General features: G+C 48.5%; 1 protein-coding gene across 2 annotated transcripts in view; it reads left to right on the top strand.

Moving 5' to 3' along the window:
• NIPAL3 (NIPA like domain containing 3) overlaps positions 1–22,001 on the top strand; it is a 52,811-nt gene that overhangs the window by 27,051 nt on the left and 3,759 nt on the right. For both annotated transcript variants that reach the window (XM_028113777.1, XM_028113778.1), the window contains 9 exons: positions 697–765; positions 2,315–2,486; positions 5,110–5,169; positions 7,682–7,827; positions 11,416–11,512; positions 13,811–13,946; positions 15,826–15,914; positions 17,583–17,646; positions 19,837–19,931. In XM_028113777.1, coding sequence (XP_027969578.1) covers positions 697–765; positions 2,315–2,486; positions 5,110–5,169; positions 7,682–7,827; positions 11,416–11,512; positions 13,811–13,946; positions 15,826–15,914; positions 17,583–17,646; positions 19,837–19,931 — 928 coding nt within the window. The remainder of the gene's footprint in view (positions 1–696; positions 766–2,314; positions 2,487–5,109; positions 5,170–7,681; positions 7,828–11,415; positions 11,513–13,810; positions 13,947–15,825; positions 15,915–17,582; positions 17,647–19,836; positions 19,932–22,001) is intronic.

The raw sequence follows: 22,001 nt of genomic DNA, 5'->3' as shown, positions 1-22,001 counted from the left end.
GTTAGCTCTGGGTTTAGAATTACGGGTGGCTTTTCTATTTTGTTGTGATTGTGATTCTTCCTATCATTTCTTTATATTTCCTAATTATTGTACAGTGAATATATGTCTGGTAATTGTCTTCTAAAGTTAAAAGAAGATGCCATGCTAAAGGATCTGAACCTTATTCTTAAGGTTCAGAAGTTAAATGTTTGTAAATGAAATCATTAAAAATGCCCTAAACAGATTAGTCAGTTTAAAGAGTCTCATTGAGACCCCTCTGGGAACACGAAGACTCCATTGATAAAATGGCAAATAGTATCCCCGCCTGTGTTTCTCTTTTAAATTCTGATTTCTGAATGTTGCTTTCCTGCACAAGACTGCAGTGAGTCAGTACCTTAAGGAAAGAGCAGAGCAGATTTAGGCCTTATCAGGTCACTGTGACCGGTGGACAGAGGACATTGCTTTCTGGAAGTGTCCAGCTCAGGGCAGTGTGTTGTAAACCAACAAGGCAGCCGCATTAACCTTGAGTAGTAAAATGTAAAAGTCCAATAAAAGGCCTGGGATGTAGCTTTGTGGGTGGTGGATGTTTTTCTGGTTTTGTTTTGCGACAGTGAACAGTGGGGTTTCCTATGCCGCCCCCCCCCAACCCCCAGCACCGCCCCGGGGCCCTTTAGCTTAGACCCAGCTCACATCTGCTTCTGTGAACTTTCCTTACAGGAAAACTTGATCGGCGCCCTTTTGGCAATTTTTGGGCACCTTGTGGTCAGCATTGCGCTTAACCTACAGGTAAGTCTCAGTCACTAGCACTGTCTGGGGGCAGAGATACAGCTGGTCAGCCGGGATGTCCGGTGCAGGCCCCGCTGCCTCCTCACCATGGGATGTTGCCTACTCCATTCCTGGGCTGGGCCTTGGGCAATCCCTTGCAGGTTGTTCCAGAATCTCTCTTGATTCTTTGCCCCCACGTGATTCCCCCCCTCCCTTGACTCTGATCAGACAGCGCTGTCCCTGACTTAGAAGTTGCTGGGGTGCCCTGGAGCAGCTGAGCTGGCCTGTAGCTGTGGTTTGGAGCAGGCTGATAGATTGAGGAGCTCCTGAGGGCACTGCAGGAACTGGTTCCCAGGGTATGCAGATGTAACTGGGAAGCTGCATGTGGTGCTTATTGCCTCCAGGGCAGCTTTTGGCCAGTGGGGGACCGGAGTCTGTAGATAAATGCCCCAGGCTTCCATCCTCTCGTCGCATGGCTCTGAGCCTAGTTTGTAGGGTGTCCCAGAGGGTCCCCAGTGGGATGAGCCCCCGTTGCCCAGGGCACTCACTCTGCACCCTCCAGTGGTCTGCTCCCGTCTCTGACTCACTTTCCCACACCCTTACTGTGCCTCCTGGAATCACCTCCCAAATCAACTACCTCCTCCCAAGTCGGGTCTCAGGGACTGCTCTGGGACACCGGGACTGAGACTTGACACCTGCGGACGAGTTAAATCCTACAGCACACTGTCCCACTCCTCTCTGCTGGCACTGCCCAGCTTCTGGTTACGGAGAAGCGCTCTCCCTCCCTGGATCACAGACGTGAACACACACGGGTAACCTGGTACATCTCGGCTCCACGCACGCCCATGTGCCGGAGTGTTCCCATGTGTTTCTGAGGCCACATGGTCTCCTGGCCACTCATCTGGTTCATGCTCTTCTTTCCACAGAGCGGTGTCTCTGCCTCCGCATCTGCCCCTGTGCAGCCCTCAGCACGGCCCCCCCCCTTAGTGGGAGCTGTGGTCCCTCTAAGTCAACATGACTGCCTTGCTCGCCTTGGTCACCGCCCCACTTTCTATATCCCAACTGCACACTTCCAGAACAAAGACTTTTGGCCATACTTGGGCCAAGTATCCACCTGAGAGAGGGCAGCGTCCACGGATGCCCCCGGGCTGCCCAGCAGAGCTGCCGGCTCATCTACAGAAGGGAGTGCGGCCAAGCAGCCGCCCCGAGCATGGGGACTCTGGGCACTGCAGTTAGAGTGAGACGTTCAACCTGAAGCCGGGCAACCATGGGGCGGCGTCCTAGACCCCGGCTCCCACTCCGGACTGCACGCTGCCTGTGCTGTGCATTAGAAATGCACATTCCCAGGCCTGCCCGGGGCGTGTCTGAGGCTTCCCAGCCAGTTTGAGAACTGCTTAGCGTGACAACCTGGTATTGAGATGGGGATTGCTTGCCTCTTCTCTGAGCCAGGACTCCAAAAAAACCTGACACATCTTCCCAAATAAATGTGGGGGGTAGATTTAGGTTACAGACATCCTAGCTTCTTTTTCCCAAACCTCTGGGCCAATCACCTTCTTTCTCGGATTTCTAGAAGTACTGCCACATCCGCCTGGCAGGATCCAAGGACCCTCGGGCCTATTTCAAGACCAAAACATGGTGGCTGGGCCTGTTCCTGATGCTGCTGGGTGAGCTGGGCGTGTTTGCCTCCTACGCCTTCGCTCCGCTGTCACTGATTGTGCCCCTGGGCGCAGTCTCCGTGATAGGTAAGACCGGCGCCCCCGCCACCGCTCCCTGGGACCCACCTGCCTGTGCGACCACCATACTCGGTAAACGAAGCAGCTTCTGCTTGGTAATGTCACTAACACTTACAGAGGCCTTCATACACAGCGGCCCTGCGCTAAGCACTTTACGGATATGAATTCCTAATTCTCCTTTTTGAGGGCAACACTGTCATGATCCCCACTTTACAGATGAGGAAATAGGGGTCCAGGGTGGCAGGGCTGGAGTACAGGATGGTCTGGCTCCCTAATCCATTTTAGATTCAGAAACTTTATCAGAATTGCTGTTTCTCCCATAGAAGGAAGATACAAACTTGCAGCTTTCATCCCAACACTGTCAAGACATCCTAAGCTTTTGTAGGATTCAGATATCTTACACCTCTAACAGATGCACATTCAATTTATTCTCTGATCTTTTTACATCAGCTGACACCACCTCTGAGGCATTGGTCACTTTCTCACCTGCCATTTCTCTGTGATCTCTGTAATCCCGGAACCAGTGTCTCAGAACATTTGAACCAAAGAAAAGACAAAGGAGCTTTGATGTCCGTGTTCCACAAAAAAAAAGTAGAATTAGGAAAAAAAATTCTTTTCTTCTTAAATAAAAGATGTTCGTAGATTAGTGAACACAGGAGCGGGGACCGTGAACTTGCGCTGAAATGTTTCCTTCCATTTGCTGGCAGGCCCCACGTGGCCTGGAAGCCCTTCCCTGCTCTTAAAGGAAAAAGTGGTATTTTGAGTAGTCTTTTTCCTCCTGGAGTAAAGAGGGCCTCTTCTACCCCACGGATAAGCACGGCAACCACGCGCCCCGCCTGTGCCCACAGGAGACGTCATCAATCGGTCAGAGCATCCCTTCTTAGAATTCTCAGAGCTTCAGGCAGTCCCCCTAATTACCAGGAGTTGGCAAAGAAGTGGAAACCTATTGCTTTTCCTGATCCCGTGAAGGGTCCCTCTCTTTCTTGACCAGGGTTTGCACCCTCGCAGCCCACAAGATGAGTAAGGTCCTCCAACATACTGTGTTCTTTTCCACAAATACTGTTTTAAAATATAATCTCACCATAGAGTTGAGGGCCCAGGGGGAAGGGATGATTGGGCGATGGGCATGAAGGAGGGCCTGAGATATAATGAGCACTGGGTGTTACATGCAGCTGATGAGTCACTAAATCGTACCCCCTGAAACTAACAATACAATATATGTTAGGTAAGTTTAATTTAAATAAAGAATTTTTTTAAATAAATAAAATAAAATATAATCTGAGTGCCTTTAGTTGAGGCAAGTAACCATCCCCAGTCCCAGCCTTTCCTTGTCTTCTCTGGCCCACTTTCTACGTGTGCCACCCTGACAGGGATTGAGGTTCGTCCTCTGCCCGTGACTGACCTCTGAAAAGGCTTCGGAACCTTTCCTTACAATGAGAAACAGGTGACCGAGTGACGAAGTGCTTTAAATATTTGCCTCCAAATTTGAATACTTTAGTAATTCACATAATCAAATTCTTAAAAATAAGAGACTGAAGTAGAATGATGGGTTCTCAGGTATCAGCCACTAGAAATTAAGGGGCTCTCAGAGCTTTGAAGTCACCCAGTAAAAAATAATATTAAAAATAAATATTAGATTAATCACCACTATTTGTTGGGTACCTATTACATATCAGTCGCTATTCCAGGGACTTCAATAGTAATAATAGCTCAGTTATTGAGTATTTACTGTGGACACGTGATTTACATGCATCATCTCATTTAATTGCCCTTATAACTCAGAGAAGGAGGTGCTTTCGGTTGTGGGCTGATGAACCAACATTCAGAGAGAGGGAGAAAGTGAGAGAAGAAAAAGAAGAGAATGAGGCAGTGGGGGGAAGGGAGGGAGGGAGAGGGGAAGGAAGGAATGGACAGAAAAGCGGGAAAGGAGAAAAGGTAGACCCCATTTGTGGTGTTTCTGATTTATATGGTGTAAAACCGCCACCGTGGCCACTCACACTACACTGGTTTCCTGAATATTTAACAAGCAGCAAGTTGGCCTGAGCTGGATGCAGACTGAGACCCATAGGTAGTGACTCACCCCAGGACACACAGCCGTGAGGGAAAGCTGAGAATAGCCATCCAGGTCTGTTCATAGTAATGCCAGCCCCATCCCTCCGGGCAGCGACAAAGAAGTTTGAGAAGGAGAGAAGAACCAGGGGGAGAGTGTCAGAGGTAGTCATAGCAATGGAAGGAGTAAGAGCCGGGGTCCGGCACCCCTTACCAGCTGCGTAGTCCTGAGCAACTCCTTCACCTCTCCTAGCCTCAGTGTCCCATTTTTCAGATGGCACCCACCTCGATGGGTAGATGTGCCAGAAAGAACTTGTGCGAATCCCCTGTCACCCTGCAAGTACTCAACACCATTGCTCCTGGACTTGTAGGAAATCCTCAGGAAGGCTCAGAGAGGAGCCTCCCTTTCTGAGATGGAATAACAGAGGAACCAGAAGGACTGAGTTTTGGGGAGCAGAAGGGAGAGGTTAGGAAGTCCCAAGCCCTAAGGCAAATGAGTCTACCCTAGGCCCTGGGCAAAGGGACTCCATCGGACTGATAGCAGCCTCAATTTTCTTTTCCCTGTGCTTTTATTTTTTTATAGCTAGTGCCATCATAGGAATCATATTCATCAAAGAAAAATGGAAACCTAAAGACTTTCTGAGTAAGTTCACTGATTTGAGCTCCTGTTCTTAATTCTGTGCTTGTGCTGTTTGTTCATTATAAAGCCAGCTCACCCCAATTGAGAGATCATCCATCTCCTGCTCCCTTCCGTGTTGTATATTCCACCCTCATCAGCTCCTGAGAGCTGGGTTTTTCCTCAGTAGTTCCCAAATCTGGCTACACAACAGAATCATCTGTGAGATTTCTTAAAAGGGGCTTGATTTCATTCCATTCAATCAATATTTATTGAGCATCTATTGTTGGGATTTTAGGAGGCCTGATGAAAGGCCCCCTCTTTACCTAAATGAGTTCTAAAGCAAATGGGAAACATGGAAGTCAGGAGTTATTCTTTATTACTTATGCATGCAGCCAGAGGAACTTGCTCACGCAGCCCGGTTTGGGAACCACTGTCCTGAATCATTGTTATAGGATAAGAGCAAGATGGAGCCAGGAGGCTGAAAAAAGAAAGAATCCTACACTGAAAAAAGCAGAGCTACTGCTCAGCAAATATACGATGCCAAGACCAAAAGACTCAGAGTGATTTGCAGTAGTCCTGATGGCAGAGGGGGCGATGCAGGGGTAGCGGGGCTGGTTCTGAGACCAGTGTAGTTTTATGTCCCTTCCAGGCTCACTCTAGAAAGTCCTGGTATAAGAGACATGCTAGTCCAGGCAGTGCCCTATGTGAATTTAAAGAAGATGGCCCCTCTGGGCATCTGTGGTTCCATGGGCACATGCCTTGGTGAGCAGAGCATGGGCTAGATTTTAGCCCTCACCCCTTCAGCTAGGTGTTTTTATGCAGTGAGCAACTTATACAACTGTACATGGCTGTCCTGCCTAAAGTTTTATTAAATTCAATAAACATTCACCCAATGCTAGACCTGTGCTGTACACCACAGGCATGGAGATGAGTAAGACCTTTCCCTGCCTGAAGAAAACTTAAGACAACAGTCTTGTATATCTTAGCACAGAACTTACTGTTGAGTTTAACCATGGTTCATTCATTCATTGAAAAATTGAGGGGAACCTTATAAGGCCCAGAATGAAAATTAAAGACATTTAATGTGGTATCACATTTTTGGGAGACAATGGAATGAAATATGTAGATAGTTCTATCCAGAAATATCCAGAGACCTGGGGTCACCATGTGTAGCTCAGAACTCACAGCCCTTCCCAGCTTGCCTAGGGCGAGAGTCTTTTCACGAAATCTACATAGTTCAGCTGGAGTGTGACAGGACCCAGGGCAAGAGTCAGGAGACTCCCAGGCCCCACTAACAGTCTCTGACAAGTCTGTGGAATAGAATATTGATAGTATTTGGACTGGTCCCTTGTGACTAGGTTAACTAGCAGATGGGAAATGATAAGGTCATTTTTAAAAGGTACATGGTAGGCTCTGAAGGTTTGCTTGTGAGATTTTGTTATATTTGTTTTTTTTTTTTTATGTTGCCCATAAAGTGATTCTGACTTTCAAACCTTCCCTGTAAAATGCACACTGAAACTATGGTTCAGTAGCAGAATGGCTACTGTGAAGAAGAAAAAAGAGGCAGTCTTACTCTAATACTGTCCCAGTGGGAGTAGAAACTGGTGCAACCAGTTTGGAAAACCATTTGACAGTAACTACGAAGCTGAAGGTCCACATATCCCCTGACCTGGGAATTCCCACTCCTAGTTTAATACCCAGAAGAAATACGGACAATGTGTTTTCCAAATGACATACTCATAGCAACAGTATTTGTTATAACCCTGAAGAGTATTTAAAGACCCATCAGCAGGCAGAATGGATAAATTGTGTCACACACCATAGGGGTGTGAGAATGAAGGAACCACCCCTACACTCCACACCAGGATACGGGTGAATCTCACAAACTCACAGACGTCGTCTTACGTAAACACAGACACAAGAAATCATATAGTACGAGTCCACTTACGGAAAGTACAAAAGCAGGCCGACGCTCAGTGCTGGTAGAGGTCAGCGTTACCCCGGGGCTGCATCTAGTGATTGGAAGGGGACACAAGAGAGGATGTTGGGTCCTGCTAACGTTCCCTTTCTTGATCTAGGTGCTGGTTACATGGGTGTGTTCACTTTGTGAGAATTCATTGAGCACTTTTTGGTCTACGTGCCATACCTCACTGAAATTTTTTAACATGAAATGTCATTTTTTAATTCTATTTTTTTAGAAGATTTTATCTATTTATTTGACAGAGAGAGTACAAGTAGGGGGAGCAGCAGAGGGAGAGGGAGAAGCAGGCTCCTCGCTGTGCAAAGAGCCTGATGTGGGACTCGGTCCCAGGACCCTGGCATCATGACCTGAGCAGAAGGCAGATGCTTAACTGACTGAGCCACCCAGGAGCCCCCCTAAGTGTTACTTTTTTAAATAACAATAAGGGAGATGATCTATTTGTGAAGTGAAGAAAAACCAAAAATAGCAGGTCATCATGTGTTGCCCTAAAAACACATAGGGGCCTGAAGCCAGCACCTGAAGTGAGCCTATGACAGCCTCCCCCCTTCCCTGCAGGGCGCTACGTCTTGTCCTTCGTTGGCTGTGGTCTGGCCATCGTGGGCACCTACTTGCTGGTGACATTCGCACCTAACAGTCATGAGAAGATGACGGGCGAGAACATCACCAGGCACCTCGTGAGCTGGCCTTTCCTCTTGTACATGGTAAGAGAAGCACTGGTCCTATCCGCTATGGCAGGAGGGAGTATCAGGTCCTAGAACCTGGGAACCTGAATCTCCAGCAACAGGGGATTCGAGTGAATCGTGACGTATTTCCCAGCACCGAAGACCGTGCTTATGGAAAATAGGTAGTTCACGAGGAAATGCTTTTTCCACTTATGTTCCGAGTAATGCCTAAATCTGCATAGATAATATGATAATTTTAGTTTTTAGAGATATTGTAGGTGTGTATATATAATGTATCACTAAAGGACTGGAAGGAAAAAACAGAGATTCCATCCATTGTTGTCTCTGGGAGCTGGAATTGTGATTGAGTTTTCATTTCACCTTTGTCTTTATGCATCATTCGAAATTTCTACAGTGAGCATTTAAGACTTTTATGGTAAAAAAAAAAAACAGTTAAAATTTTAAACAGTCATAGACATGTTATTTATTTATTTTTCCCAGCATCACACAGCTGGTAGAAGCTAAGAGAAACACGGGAGACACTGAAACAGTCTCCTAAACTCCCAGCCCCTGTTACGTCCCATGTTAGGTCTACAGATAAACTGATCGAGGAAGCATGTAAGGCATTTGATATCACAAGCAACTACTATATATTTCTATTCCAAGACGGGCACTGTGCCAAATACTTTCTTACATATCATCTCAAATCCTCCCAACTGCCCTATAAGGTAAATATTTTCTCCCCATTTTATGGATGAGAAAACTGAAGCTCAGGGAGGTGGGCTGACGGCCCAGAGTCCCATGAGTGGAGCTGGACTCACAGCCGGCTTCCTTTGCCATGGCCTGCTGACAAAGGCCGGCACTGTCTTTCCTCTGATACGAGCAGCCTGGCACTGCTCTACAGACCTGGAACATTCTTTTTCCTTAGTTTGCTCACAAGGCCGAGGATGGATTTCCCCAGGATTGGGACTGGGTCATCTCCCTACCTCTAGCCAGCCCCACTGCGCACGTGGTGGGCGTGGAGAAACGGCTGCAGGACAGAGCCAAAGAACCCCCCTCTTCAGGAAAAGCTTAACTCCAGAACACAGAATTTTCTCTCAGGGAGCCCTGGGCTTGAATCTGTCATGTGCTGTGTGGCCTCGGCCAAGTCACCTACCTGGAAGCTCTGCCTCCTTCTCTGTAAGCTGGTGGGAGTCACTGGACCGGGGCTGATGGCTGGGGCTGGGAGATGCAAGGTGGTATGGGTATCACCCAGCACTTGGCAGGTGCCCAGTGACCCACTCAATTTGTCTTCCTGACTCATGTCTGCGAGGCAGTGCGGCTGTAACCAAACTCAAGGTGGGTGGCTGCTTGGGGTGCAAATGGAACACAACCAGAGGAAGTGTTAGAAAGCAAAGAACTTTCACTCCTTGTCACAAGTAAGGAGACAGGGAGATTGCTGTCAAAGCACTGTCTCCCCTTGGGGTGAGTGCGGAAGCTTTTATGTGGTGTGCTAGGGGGGTATGGACAGAGAGCTGGGTACATAAGAAACATACATTTTCTGCTACTTAGGCCCTTTGGTTCAACTGTGCATGCTTAGCATGTCAACATGCTAGGGCAGACATTGTAAGTTCAAAAAAAATGGCAGACAACCCCTCCCATAGGAGGAGATCTTAGTATTAGGATGACCTAAAGGTAACTTTAGGGCAACAGAGAGGGCTTCTGAGCAGGCACTGATCTTTGGTATGGCTCCTGCAGGGGGTACCCAAGTGGAATCCCTGGCCACACCTCTCCTTGGTGGGAGCTGTTTGTTCTGCAGAACAGACACATTCTTTCCCTGCGTTTGTCTCCCCGCCCCGCCCCCATGGCTTTCAGTCCTCTGAATTGAGTAACTCCCTTTTGTGCCCTAACACTGCCAGCTAGAGAGATCTGGCCAAATCAAATCCAGTCAATATTTATTGTCTGCCAGGTGCCAAACACTGTGGACATCGGGCTGACGGTAGGTACACTGGCGAGCATAGCAGTAACAGAGAGGGTTGATGGAGTTGTCCGGGAACCGTGTCCTACACCAGAAACTAATGTGACATTGTGTCAACTATACTTCAAGAAAGACAGAAAGAAAAACAGGAAGGAAGAGGAAGGAAGAGGGAAGGAAGGAGGGAGACATGCCCCCAGAACTCAAGGTCACCCACACAGCCATCTTGCAGCAGAAGGCCAAGCGCTATTCCAGCATGCATTTCGGCATAGTGAAGAATGACTGGAAAACCGGACCCCCTGAGTGCACGCCCGATGATTAGGAATGTTGATGAGTAACTCACCCGCTTGATGATGTATTCTGCAGCGATTAAAGATAATTATGACAACTTCATAAAATATGGGAATTGTTTTTGGTGACTAAAAACAGCCCAGCCCAAAATTGTGCGTTGACTACGATGACAAGTAGATAAAATATGTATTCACGGCAACAAAGACAGGAAGAAACAGGAAAATGAAAACAGCTGGGTTTTTTTAATGGTCTCTAATTATGAGGAATTTAAAATTTTTTCAAAATGCCCATTAATGTTTCTGCATTGGTTGTTATGATAAATGCACTTTGGGAGGAGGTCAGGGTAGGCAAATGGAGCCAAGCCACTGTCAAAGTTCGCTGCTTTCATTTTACTGGGTGCTGGAGCTGGCCTGACTTCTTGGGAAAATGTTGCCAGATGTCTGGGCCCTTAAGGAGTGGAACGGACCGTTGTTAAGGCAAGGAGGGCACTCCCACCTCACACTGACTGAGCGCCTTCTATGCCCCAGGCCCTAGGCCTCCCAGGTTCATGCAGTGTAGCCTAGTGGGAAAGTGCACAGGCCCTGGAGCCAGACTGTCCAGGTTCAGATCCTGGCTCTGCCCTTGTATTAGCTTCCGATTGTGGTAGTGCCTACTTCATAGACTCATTGTGCTGATTGAATGACTTTAATATAGATACAAGGTTGAGGACGGTGCAGGGTGAATTTATGAGTTCAATAAGTATTAGCAGTGATCATGGCGTTAAAGGAAGAATCATTATCCCCATTTCACAGAGGAGGTAAGCGAGGTTTAAAGAAGCTAAGTGACTTGCCCAAGGTCACACAACTGTTTTAGAAGTGGATCCAGTTTCAAACTTGGGCCTCCCTGACTCCAGATGTCTTTGTCTTTCTCCCCCACCAAGCACACACTTTAGAGGCATGGTTAGGGGATGGGGGCTTGTATACTTGTCCACTTCTCCCAGAGAGCTCTTCTCCTCAGTGAGCAAGTATCTCCCTCTTTGACCGACCTTCCGGGGTCACCCACATGGGGTTCCCCGCAGAGCAGCGAGGTGGGAAGAAACCTTCTCAGCCTGATCCTGGCCATCCAAGACAGGGTGCGTGTGTGGCCAGCACATCGCCCTCAAAGCTCCGAGGTGAACTCCTTGTCGGTGTTCCCCAGGGGGTAGAGATTCCCGCAGAGTTCATTCAGAATCCCCTCCTTTTCCATGGAAGTCTGTCAGTGGTTTGGGAAATCTGGCTGTTCAGGCCCCTTTCAATCCTGAGGGTCCATGCCTTCAGCAGCGTCAACGCCAGCCAAGCCCGCCAGCGTCTCCCAGTCTTGCCCACGTCTGCCCCGCTGACCGCCCCGCTTGCTGCTTTCCACAGCTTGTGGAGATCATCCTGTTCTGCCTGCTGCTGTACTTCTACAAGGAGAAGAATGCCAACAACATCATCGTGATTCTTCTCCTGGTGGCATTACTCGGTAGGTGGGGGTCTGGGGGGTTGAGTGTGGCCGCCATCTGGTAGTGCCACGAGGTCCCCGTGGACGGGAGGTGGCTTCCATCAGTCCTGTCAGGCTGCTGACTGCGTCCGGTGTCCTGGCTCAAATACCCGGAGTCCCCTACGTGCCAGGAACAGTGTGGAAACCATCCACAGGGGTGAACAAGACAGACGGCCCTCTGCCTTCGGGGGGCGGGGGGGGCCTCCGTTCCGAAGGCAGGAACAGCCAGTAAGCAAGTAGACGGATGTATAGAAGAGAGACACAGTGGGGCAGTGAGGATCATGGTGACAAAGGGGAGAGCAGAGTGAGGGTGAGGCGGGGCAAGAAGATAGAGGCGGGCAGGCTCCAACAACTGAGTCCTTAGGATTTCAGGTAAACCTGTCAGGCTAGGAACGAGTTCTGGATTCAGAAGCAGGAACCGAGTTTGCTCTCTCATTTTTTTTTTTTTCTCTCTCCTCTCGGAGGGATGGGTGCCATGTGGGAGACGGCTCCTACCTCAGACGGAGGCGAGGCCTGACCCCTCACAGAGCCTAACACGCTTGATAGAGCTGTGAGGACCCGAGCTTCCAGGGGAAGAGGTGGGGGATGCCCTCCTGCTGCCTCCTGGGGACTCTGTGGCCTCGGGCTGGTGACCCCCTCCTGTTTAAGCCACACTGTCTTCTCAACCTGGGCACAGGAGAACGCCCAAATCCCAGGGGGCAGAGCAGGGTTAAATGAGATGGGCACGAGTGCCCGAGCTGTGTTGCTGGTCTTCTGTCCTTCCCACACTGAGCCCCCACTCCGCCCCACCCCTCAGCCCTACAGATAGGGGCCACCATAGGACAAGGTTCCATTATTTTGATATTTTTAAAACAGCTTTATTGAGGGTGCCTGGGTGGCTCAGTCGTTAAGCGTCTGCCCTCGGCTCAGGTCATGGTCCCAGGGTCCTGGGATCGAGTCCCACATCGGGCTCCCTGCTCGGCGGGAAGCCTGCTTCTCCCTCTCCCACTCCCCCTGCTTGTGTTCCCTCTCTCGCTGTGTCTCTCTCTGTCAAATAAAATAAAATCTTTAGAAAAATAAATAAATAAAATAGAACAGCTTTATTGAGATATAATTTACATACCATAAAATTCACCTGTTTAAAGTATACAGTATAAACAGAACCCTCTAATAGGTGGCTTTTGTGACCGACGTCTTTCAGGGAGCATAACTCATTAGAGGTTTGTCCCTGGGGTAGCGAATATCAGTGGTCCATTCCTTGGTGATCTTGTTTTCAAAGCAGTTTGGGACGTCACGGTCCCCAAATGTCCTCTCTGGAGAGTAGGGAGGCCAGAAGGTTCTAAGGAGCGTTGGCCGCTCTCCCTCTGTCCCCTTCTGACTAACAGGGACACACCCTCATGAAAGTGCCTGTCCTAACTGACAGCAGATGTTTGGAAACTGTCATCGAGGTCGTGGGGGGCCCAGAAGCCGCTGTGTGTGATGGGCTGTTAGCAAGAGGGAAAACGAGGAGAAGCGGAGAAAAACAGGAAAGCTGAGCCCTTCAGCCAGAATAAGGGGCTTCGTTCGTACCCGGACTTGGGGGTGGTTTCTTTTAACTCCTGCTTTGGCCGGGGAGATAGGGGGGAGGTCCGACAGTTGGCAGCCATTTCTGCACCACTGGGTAAAGCAGCGGTCTCCACGGTGAGGTGAGCAGTGATATCTCCGGCACCTGTTTTATAACATGCATACCCTATAAGCACAGTATTACATGAGTATCATTTTAAAATGCACAAACACCTGTATTTTGGAAAAGATTGTGCATGTGCCCAGGGGTAGGATCCCAAAATATTTGGAGATCTATCTTTGTCTAATGAAATGTTTTTTTAAAAATACAAGTGAGTGAGCATTAAAAAAAAAAAGAGAGAGCGCGCTCTTGACGCACCACATGTTTGTTTTCCCTGTGATTATCATGAGAATGATACTCAAAGGAAATTCATGTCTCCATTCAAGGATGATTTTGACCTCCCACCATGGTCCAGGCACAGCGCTGATTACTCTGCTGTTGAGAGACTTAAACTCAACGCCCTTTCTTGCTGGAGTTCAGAGGCGACACTTGGAAGCGCCTGTCGGTATTTTGCCTCCCTCTCTTGGACAGAGCACACAGATAGTGGGCAGCTCTCAGAAGTTCCGCCTCCCATGGCGTCTTTGACGCCCCGGGGTGGCCCTGCCAGTGCTCGCTCCATCTTTTTCACCCCACCCTTCAGAGTCATAAACTGAACCTTCAGGTCTGATGCCCTCGCTTCATCCCCGTTCGCCCCGCAGGCTCCATGACGGCGGTGACCGTGAAGGCCGTGGCTGGGATGCTTGTCTTGTCCACACAGGGGAGCCTGCAGCTTGACTACCCCATCTTCTATGTGATGTTCGTGTGCATGGTGGCCACCGCTGTCTACCAGGCCGCGTGAGTTGCCACTTTTCCTGCTGGGCCACTCCACGTTTGGGGGTCTCTTCCATTTCTTGGGCCTGATTTCATTTGTCTTTGAAGCTGTAGGGAAGGCAGAACATTCAAGCACAGCCTGTCACCAAGGCTCAGCATCCACTATGGAGAGAGGGGTCGCTGATTTGCTGGGTTGTCCTGTGGAGGGACTCCGTGCCACTTGAAAGATGAAGCCTGGAGTGGGTGTGTTTTTCTCTCTGCCTCAAACTGGGAGAAGAGGCAGCCTCACTTTCCCTCTGCGCCAAGGCAGACGTCTGTTTGAGGGACTGTAGAAGAACCTGTGTGGTCCCCATGAGGCACCGCTTTGTTTGCTAGGTGGAACACAGCAAGTTGTCCTTTCTTGTCTGTCTCCAAGAATCTTCCCCAGAGAGTGACAGGCTCATTTCTCTCGGTGGTCCTGAGGGTAGGCCTGGGCCTTGTTCCCATCTGAGACCCGGTCATCCGCAGAGGGCCTGGGAGGGCCTGGGATGGCCCTGCGGGGGACAGGAGGGTGAACAGTGCAGAGCTCAGTGTGGCACTTGAGGCTGATCGATCCTGGGCAGGGCAGGCCCCAGGCCCCCAGCAGCCAGGGCTCACTGTCCCCTAGCGGTAGCCTCGAGCAGTTGTTGGAGTGACCGCTGCTGTGGGGGCATCAGGGGAAGCCACTCACACACCCCACTTTCACAGGAACTTAAATTCATTTGACGCCCCCCCCCCCCACAGAACCCCTTTGAAGCAGATGATACCATCCTCATTTTGCATTTGAGAAACCGAAGGGGCAGGGCTGAGATATGAACCCAGGCATCAGGCTCCCCATCCCAGGCCCCTCACCCATCGCCGCTCCGCTCCAGGCCTCTGCCTCAGCTTCTCTAGGATCAGGTTCTTTGTCCGCAACTGAGAATAACTGCAGCCCTTCCCTGAGAGAAGCACGAAGCCCTCCGTGCCGTCCCCAGGATAACCTCCCGAAAATCTCAGCCTCTTTCATGATTAGGCCGACTATGATTATTACTGTCCTGAGTCCTACTACAGAGATTCTGGTCATCACCCTCGAGCCGTCCCAGCACCAGGCTCTGTGCTGAGCACTCCAGGGTTACAGAGAAGAGTCCAGTGCCCCGGCCGCCTCCTGGGGAGCTTCCCACTCACCCAGTCAGCACACAGCCACACAGCCACCGAGGGCCTCCTGTGTGCCAGGCCCCTGGGCCTTCCGCCACGGGGCAGGACCAATAGTCACTGTCCTCGGGGCACTGCCAGCCCTGTGAACGGATGAGTACAGCCGAGTGGGAAGTCTGTCACGATACAAGCAACTACGTAGTGATACCTAAAATGCTCCACAGAGAATGGACAAAGAATATATTCCGAAATGAGGGAGTGTAGATCGTAGATGCAGAGAGGAGGGATGATTCTAATTTTCTCTCTCTCTCTTTTGCCTGCATTTGTTGCAGTGAGCACATTATTTTTTCATTAAGAAAAAAATTTGTTTAAAAACAAAAAAATGACAGCGACAGGCGGAACACTGTGAGTGCCGTAGGAGTTTCTTGGACTGTTCGTGAGAACAGGACGGCCCTTTCTAGGGGCGGGTGGGGATGCCGGGGACAGCGACGTGAGGAGGAGGGTGTCTCGGGTGGGCGAGAACCATGTGGCCAGAGGTGTGAGACCGGGAAGGCATGGTCCCCTTGGGGAACAGCGGTGGACCTCAGGCTCTGTGGACAAATGGGAGTGAAGCATGGACCCTAGACCCAGAGACGCAGCGGGATGGCATCTTTCTTCATGTGCTATCTTCATATTTCAAGCTAAGCCTACCGTCACCGGCTCGCACCTCAGCCTTTCTGACGGGCCCACTGACCAGAGTGCTCTTGTATTGAAGGTTTTTAAGTCAAGCCGCACAGATGTACGACTCCTCTTTGATCGCCAGCGTGGGCTACATTCTGTCCACTACCATTGCCATCACAGCAGGTAAGGGTGGCAACTGCTAGATTTCTGTCTCCTACCTTAGCAGCGGTGACGTTACCCCAGTGTGGAGGGATGAGGCTCTGCCTCTGTCAAAAGGCCGACTCTGCTGACGTTCTCCTGTCAGTTGTATATGGTTTCATGGAGAAAGTGCGGGATTTTGAGCCAGAGAGACCCGGGCCCCAGCACAGACACAGAGCTGTGTGGCTCTAAGAAAATCACTTACCTCTCTGAGCCTCGGTTCCACGTTCATAAAATGGGAATAACACTCACCTCCCAGAATTGAAATATGTACAACATATACTCCCGTACAGCTTGTACGAGGTTTCTTTAACAATTTTTGCCATCGTCTGCTAGCTCCACTAAGCGGCCACAGATTTCTTTCTATAATTTCTAGAGGTTATGACTATATGAACATCTGTGACATACGAGGTGGCGGGTAACCTGTCATCATTTTTATATTCCCCTTTCTTCTACTCCACCCCTACTTTTTTTCTTTCTCTAGGTGGCTTCAGAGGCTACAATCACATCACATTGTGTTTGTTTTTAAGGGGCAGAGAAGACGAAAATCTTCAAAGTGAAAAGACCAATAAGAGCCAGTGCGCCTCCCGTGGAGGAAAGCCTGGCTGTAAGGCCGTATGTTTTGCACTTCAGACGAGCGCTGCTTGAATCCTGCCCGTAGAGGCAGGAGCACGGGAGGCACACAGCCTGCCAGGGGCTGCGTGATGAGCAGACCCGGGGATCCAGTGGGGTGTCCACCCAGAGCAGCCAAAAAAGTGAACCCAGTGTGAAGATTTAAGTCCTGGTCAAGAACTTGGGTCCAGGCAAGGTTGAAAGGAATAGCCAACAGCACGATGGAGTCAGAAGCTGGGTGGGGATCAGGAGCTCAGGAATACAGCAAGAAGCCCATGGAGGTGAAAGAGTCCAGATAGAGGCTACTGCAGGGCGGGTGAGGGTGGCAAGCCCATGTCACTCCCGCCTCATAGGAGCAGGCTGCAGGCCTGCCGTCTGCGGGCCACGCGAGGTTAGAAGGCTCTGACAGCTTGACTCGAAGCCTTGCTTTTCCATCTTAAGAAAGACTGGAGAGCGTCACTTGGGTGGCTCCATTGCTTAAGCGTAGGACTCTTGATTTCGGCTCAGGTCCTGATCTCAGGGTCGTGGAATCAAGCCCCGAATCAGGCTCTGCGCTCAGCACGGAGTCTACTTGGGATTCTCTCTCTCTCTCTCTCTCCATTTGCCCTTCTCGCATCCTGCTCACTAGCTTTCTGTCCCTAAAAAAATAAATAAATCTTAAAAAAAAAAAAATACTGGCGAAGGGGGTTGTGTAAAAACTGGCAAATAAGGTCTGCAGTTTAGTTCTTAGTATGTTTCATTGCGGGGAGGCTGGGTGCAGGGTCCATGTGAACTCTGTACTATTTTTGTGAATCTAATATTATCTCAAAATAAAAAGAAAAAAAAAGATGGAGATAAAAGGGGTATAGGAGGAGAAAGAAGATAATCTGTCCCCCCAAATGACTTTTGTTCCACTCTCCTAACATGTACCCTTGCTGGTCATCAGGCTCCTGACCACTTTGGTTTCCTGCAGGGAAGAGAGCTCAGCCAAATCATAGACAGACTGGCAAGAAGGTGATTTGAAAGCAGCTCACCCGTATTTGCTATTTTCTGCCTCTCCAGGTGCAGTGTTTTACCTGGACTTCATTGGGGAGGACGCGCTGCACATCTGCATGTTTGCACTGGGGTGAGTCCCTGCTCTCTGGCCCCGTTACTGCTCCTGCCTCTCAGGCAGTCTTCTAGAGCGCAGGGAGCAGCCAGAATTCAGAGCTTTGTCCCCCAGAGATGAATGAGCATTTTACCCCACAAAGGGCTTTATCTCCTTCCCCCTTCTTCTCTTTTGGGCTTTAATCTCCTTGTCATTTCTAAAATATCCCACTTTGACACATGAAAAGACTCTCAGCCTCACCCCAGATCACAGAAATGCATTTTGAAGCCACATGAGATTGCCATCATTTTGCAAAAACTCACAGGATTGGTAGTATCCGTGCTGGCAAGAGGATGAGGAGACCAGCTCTCGCCACACTGAAAGGATCTGTGATGCCAGAGGATAGTTTGGCAATGTCAGTAAAAATTATAAATGAGCAATGTTTGATGCAGCCTTCCAAATGGGACACAAAGACACATGTGTGAGGCTATTTATTAATTTAAAAATTAATTGTAGGGATGCCTGGGTGGCTCTGTCGGTTAAGCATCTGCCTTTTCGGCTAAGGTCATAATCCCAGGATCCTGGGATCGAGTCCCGCATTGGGCTCAAGTAAATAATCGGAAGTAGCCTAAATGCCCAGCAGTAGAATATAGGTTAAATAAATTACGGTATATCCATATAATAAAGCACCGTGCTGCCATTTTGAAAAATTGAGGCCATTCTATAGATGTTGACACAGAACCATGTCTAGGATACATTAAATGGAAAAAGTTACATTTTTAAAATGTATAGTCTACCCTCTGATCTAGCAGTTCCACATCTAGATATATACCCAAAAGAAATGAGTACATATATTGACAAAATGACTGGTACCTGAATATTTATAGTAGCTTTATTCATCATGTGCTCAAATTGGTTACAACCCAAATGTCTATCAACAGGAGAGTGAAAAACAAATGATGTAGTATATTCAGACAATGGATTCAATATAATAATTAAAAATAATGAACTACTAATACATACAATAAAGTGAATGAACCTTAAAAATATTTACAAGTGAAAGAAACCAAACAGAGTACACACTGTATGATTTAACTTATAAGAAGTTCAAGAACAGGATGGGGCGCCTGGGTGGCTCAGTTGGTTAAGCGTCCGACTCTTGGTTTTGGCTGAGGTTGTGATCTCAGGGTCCTGGGATCGAGCCCCACGTTGGGCTCTGTGCTCAGCGTGGAGTCTGCTTAAGATTCTCTCCCTCTGCCTCTGCCCCTCCTCTCTCTCTCTCTCAGATAAATAGATAGATCTTTAAAAAATAAAATAAAATAAAAAAGAAGTTCAAGAACAGGCAAATCAAGTATTGGATGATAGTGGTCAGTGGCTTCCTCTGGGTTAGCATGGATTGGGAGGGGCACAAGGAAACTTTCTGGGGTGGAGGGGTGGAAATGTCTTCCTTGCTGACCTGTGTGGTGATCACAAGATTGTACACACAGGTAAAATTCTTCAAGCACTACATTTAGGGTTTGTGCATGTTACTGCATGTGAATTATACCTCGCCTTTTAGAAAGTGTGCTTATTTAAGCTCTAGGGAAAAGAAAAAAAAAAAGGCTGTAGAAGAATATACCCCTACCTGGAGGAGTGGGACTAGAGGGAGTTTAGAAACTTTCTAACTTTTTCTTTCTCTCCTCCTGTATTGATTGAATTTAGGCCATAAAGAACTTTTATTAAAATATATATATATATTTTTTTTAGATTTTATTTATTTATTTGAGAGACAGCGAGAATGAGAGAGAAAGCACATGAGATGGGGGGAGGGTCAGAGGGAGAAGCAGACTCCCTGCCGAGCAGGGAGCCCGATGCGGGACTCGATCCAGGGACTCCAGGATCATGACCTGAGCCGAAGGCAGTCGCTTAACCAACGCCCAAAATATATATATTTTTTAAGGTGAAGTTCTAAGATTCAGGCTAAATGGAAGTAAAGAGCCGTGGGAGTTTTGCCCAGGAAAGTCTAATTTATTCTGATGAACGCAGTGCAGCAGGAAAGGCATGTGCGGCTGTTCCTTCTCTCCTTTCTGCTCCCTGCCCATCTCAGGCCCGGCGCTGCTCAGCAACAAGCCCCCCTCTGCAGCCTGCGGCCCTCTTTTTCTCTTTTTCCCATTACCCAGGTTGGGAAGTGAGCCCTCCTGCCCTCACTCTGGCCTTTTTTTCTCTCCCTCCCTTATCCCTGTTCCCCAGGTGCCTCATTGCATTCTTGGGCGTCTTCTTAATCACACGTAACCGGAAGAAGGCCACTCCATTTGAGCCCTATATTTCCATGGATGCCATGCCAGGTAATGTTCAAACCCCATGTGTCCCTCTGGCCAGCCCATCCGTATAGAATGACTGCTACTTCCTGTTCAAAAAGAGATACCTACTGCTGCGTTTGGTACAGGGAAGGTGTGCTGTGCCGTTATGGTGTGACCGTCTCTCTCTCTCCCTCCCTCTCTTTTTGTTTAAATTTCGCTGTGCCAAATAGGAGGCAGTGGTTGAGGCACCTCCGTTGGTTTTGAGCCCATCTTGCCAGGCCCCATGTCTATTTTGGGATCTCTTAAAGACAGTCCTGATTCACACTGGATATCATTATGATCTGTACATCAGGCTTCATGCCTGCAAAAGGAAAAAAATCCATTCATCGAGTTGGAATGGAATGACCAGAGAGGGGAAGGAAAATAGGATGGATGAAATTCAGAGACTATCGCCTCGCTTCTTAGATGCCACAGGAGAGTGGATTGTTCTGGAAAGCCTAATTTCCCAAGGAGCTGGGGGTTCACACTGAGAAGCACGGGCTCAAATGCCTTTAGTCCGTGATGGTAACGAAGGTGTGAATCCGCAGAGTATTGCACAGAAGGGAGTGGGGGGAGTTTGTGGAGAATCAGAGAGTGCCTGCCCAGCCTGAAGGGACCCAGATTAGGAAAGTTAATCCAGGTTTGCTGACCTAAATTCTATAGGTTGCCAGTGACCACTAGCTTCCACTCTTTAAGGCAAAATTAATTTTTATTTTAGATATAAAGATGGAACTCTCTCTAGAACATAATCCCCACCCTTCATTAAGACGCCCTAATGAACAAACTATAACCCCACTGATGGCATAACAGTACTGTTTACTAAAGCCCTCTGGGATACAGGTGTGTTGTCAGAGCCGACTGAGGTGCCCCTACTTTAAATGGCCCCAAGGTTTCTGTACTTTTATATTATTTCCTCATCCCTTGCTATCAAGCTGTCGTCTGTCATTCATGCTCTTACCAGCCCGCCTGTGTATAGCAATTCCTGGTCAAACGTCTCATTTGACCCAACTTGTTTGAACTGTGTTTAAAATTAGAATAAACAAGCTCTGAGTCGGGGCCTTAAGCTTACTCCTAGGAGTTAAGTGCATGAGCCTTAGTGCATGGACTTTTAAAAACATCTTATCTGGCTGCTCAGATGCCTTTTTTGCTTACTTCCTTGTTTCTCGGCTGTGTCCCGGATAGATGAGGGCGCTGGATAGCTGAATTCCAGATAGGTGAGGTGTCAACTCTGTGTGTGTGCAAGTACGTATATGTGTCTGCGTGTTTGTGTGTTTACAAACTGTTTATGGGTATGTATCTATGTAAGTATTTGTATATGCGTATATACAAATATACACATGTGTGCGTGCTAGCGCAAAATAGAAGGTAACCTAAGGTAACCTTAGATACCTACATTCTGTGGTCTGTTCGTGGATGTGGCTCTCGGCTTCCTCTTTGTACCTTGTGACCGGTGGGAAGTCAGATCTTGACAAAAGGAGACCCTGCCCTATTGCTGTGGCATGTCAGGACACTTGGGAGTAGACATGTTCTATACAATGAAAAGCGTGGGCTTGGAGTTCAGGTGGCCTGGATTCAAATCCCAGCTCTACCACCCACCTGCAGTGTGACCTTGGGCATGTCCTTGGACCTCCCAAGGCCTCTGACCCTTACTTGTAAATTGGGATTCCTTCTTTTGGGATAGTGGGATAATATGTTAAAGGCCCCTTGCACAGTGTTTGGGACTTGGTAGATGCCTGGTTAAATTTGGTTTCACATCCCTTTTGCTTTAAAAAAAAAATCTTCGAAAATTTCAAACACTTGTTTGACCTGATGCAGCGTAGAATATGGAAAAATAAAACTGCTTAAAAAGAAGGGGGCACCTGGCTGGCTCAGTCGGAAGAGCATAGGACTCTTGATCTCGGGGTCATGCCTTCGAGCCCCACATTAGGTGTAGAGATTACTGAAATAGATTTTTTTTAAACTTTAGAAATCAATTAATTAACTAATTAAAATTTAAAAAATAAAGCTGCTTCAATAGAGTGTCTTTCCTAGCTACTTGGTTTCCCTGGTCAGCACTAGAACCTTGCTGTTGGTCCA

The sequence above is a fragment of the Eumetopias jubatus genome, unplaced genomic scaffold (genome assembly GCF_037043125.1).
Source record: "Eumetopias jubatus isolate StellerSeaLion01/CBP00866 unplaced genomic scaffold, mEumJub1_p1.0 scaffold_4, whole genome shotgun sequence".
Taxonomy (NCBI): Eukaryota; Metazoa; Chordata; class Mammalia; order Carnivora; family Otariidae; genus Eumetopias; species Eumetopias jubatus.
The sequence above is the reverse complement of the archived record's forward strand: the minus strand, read 5'-3'. Positions and strand labels throughout refer to the sequence as shown.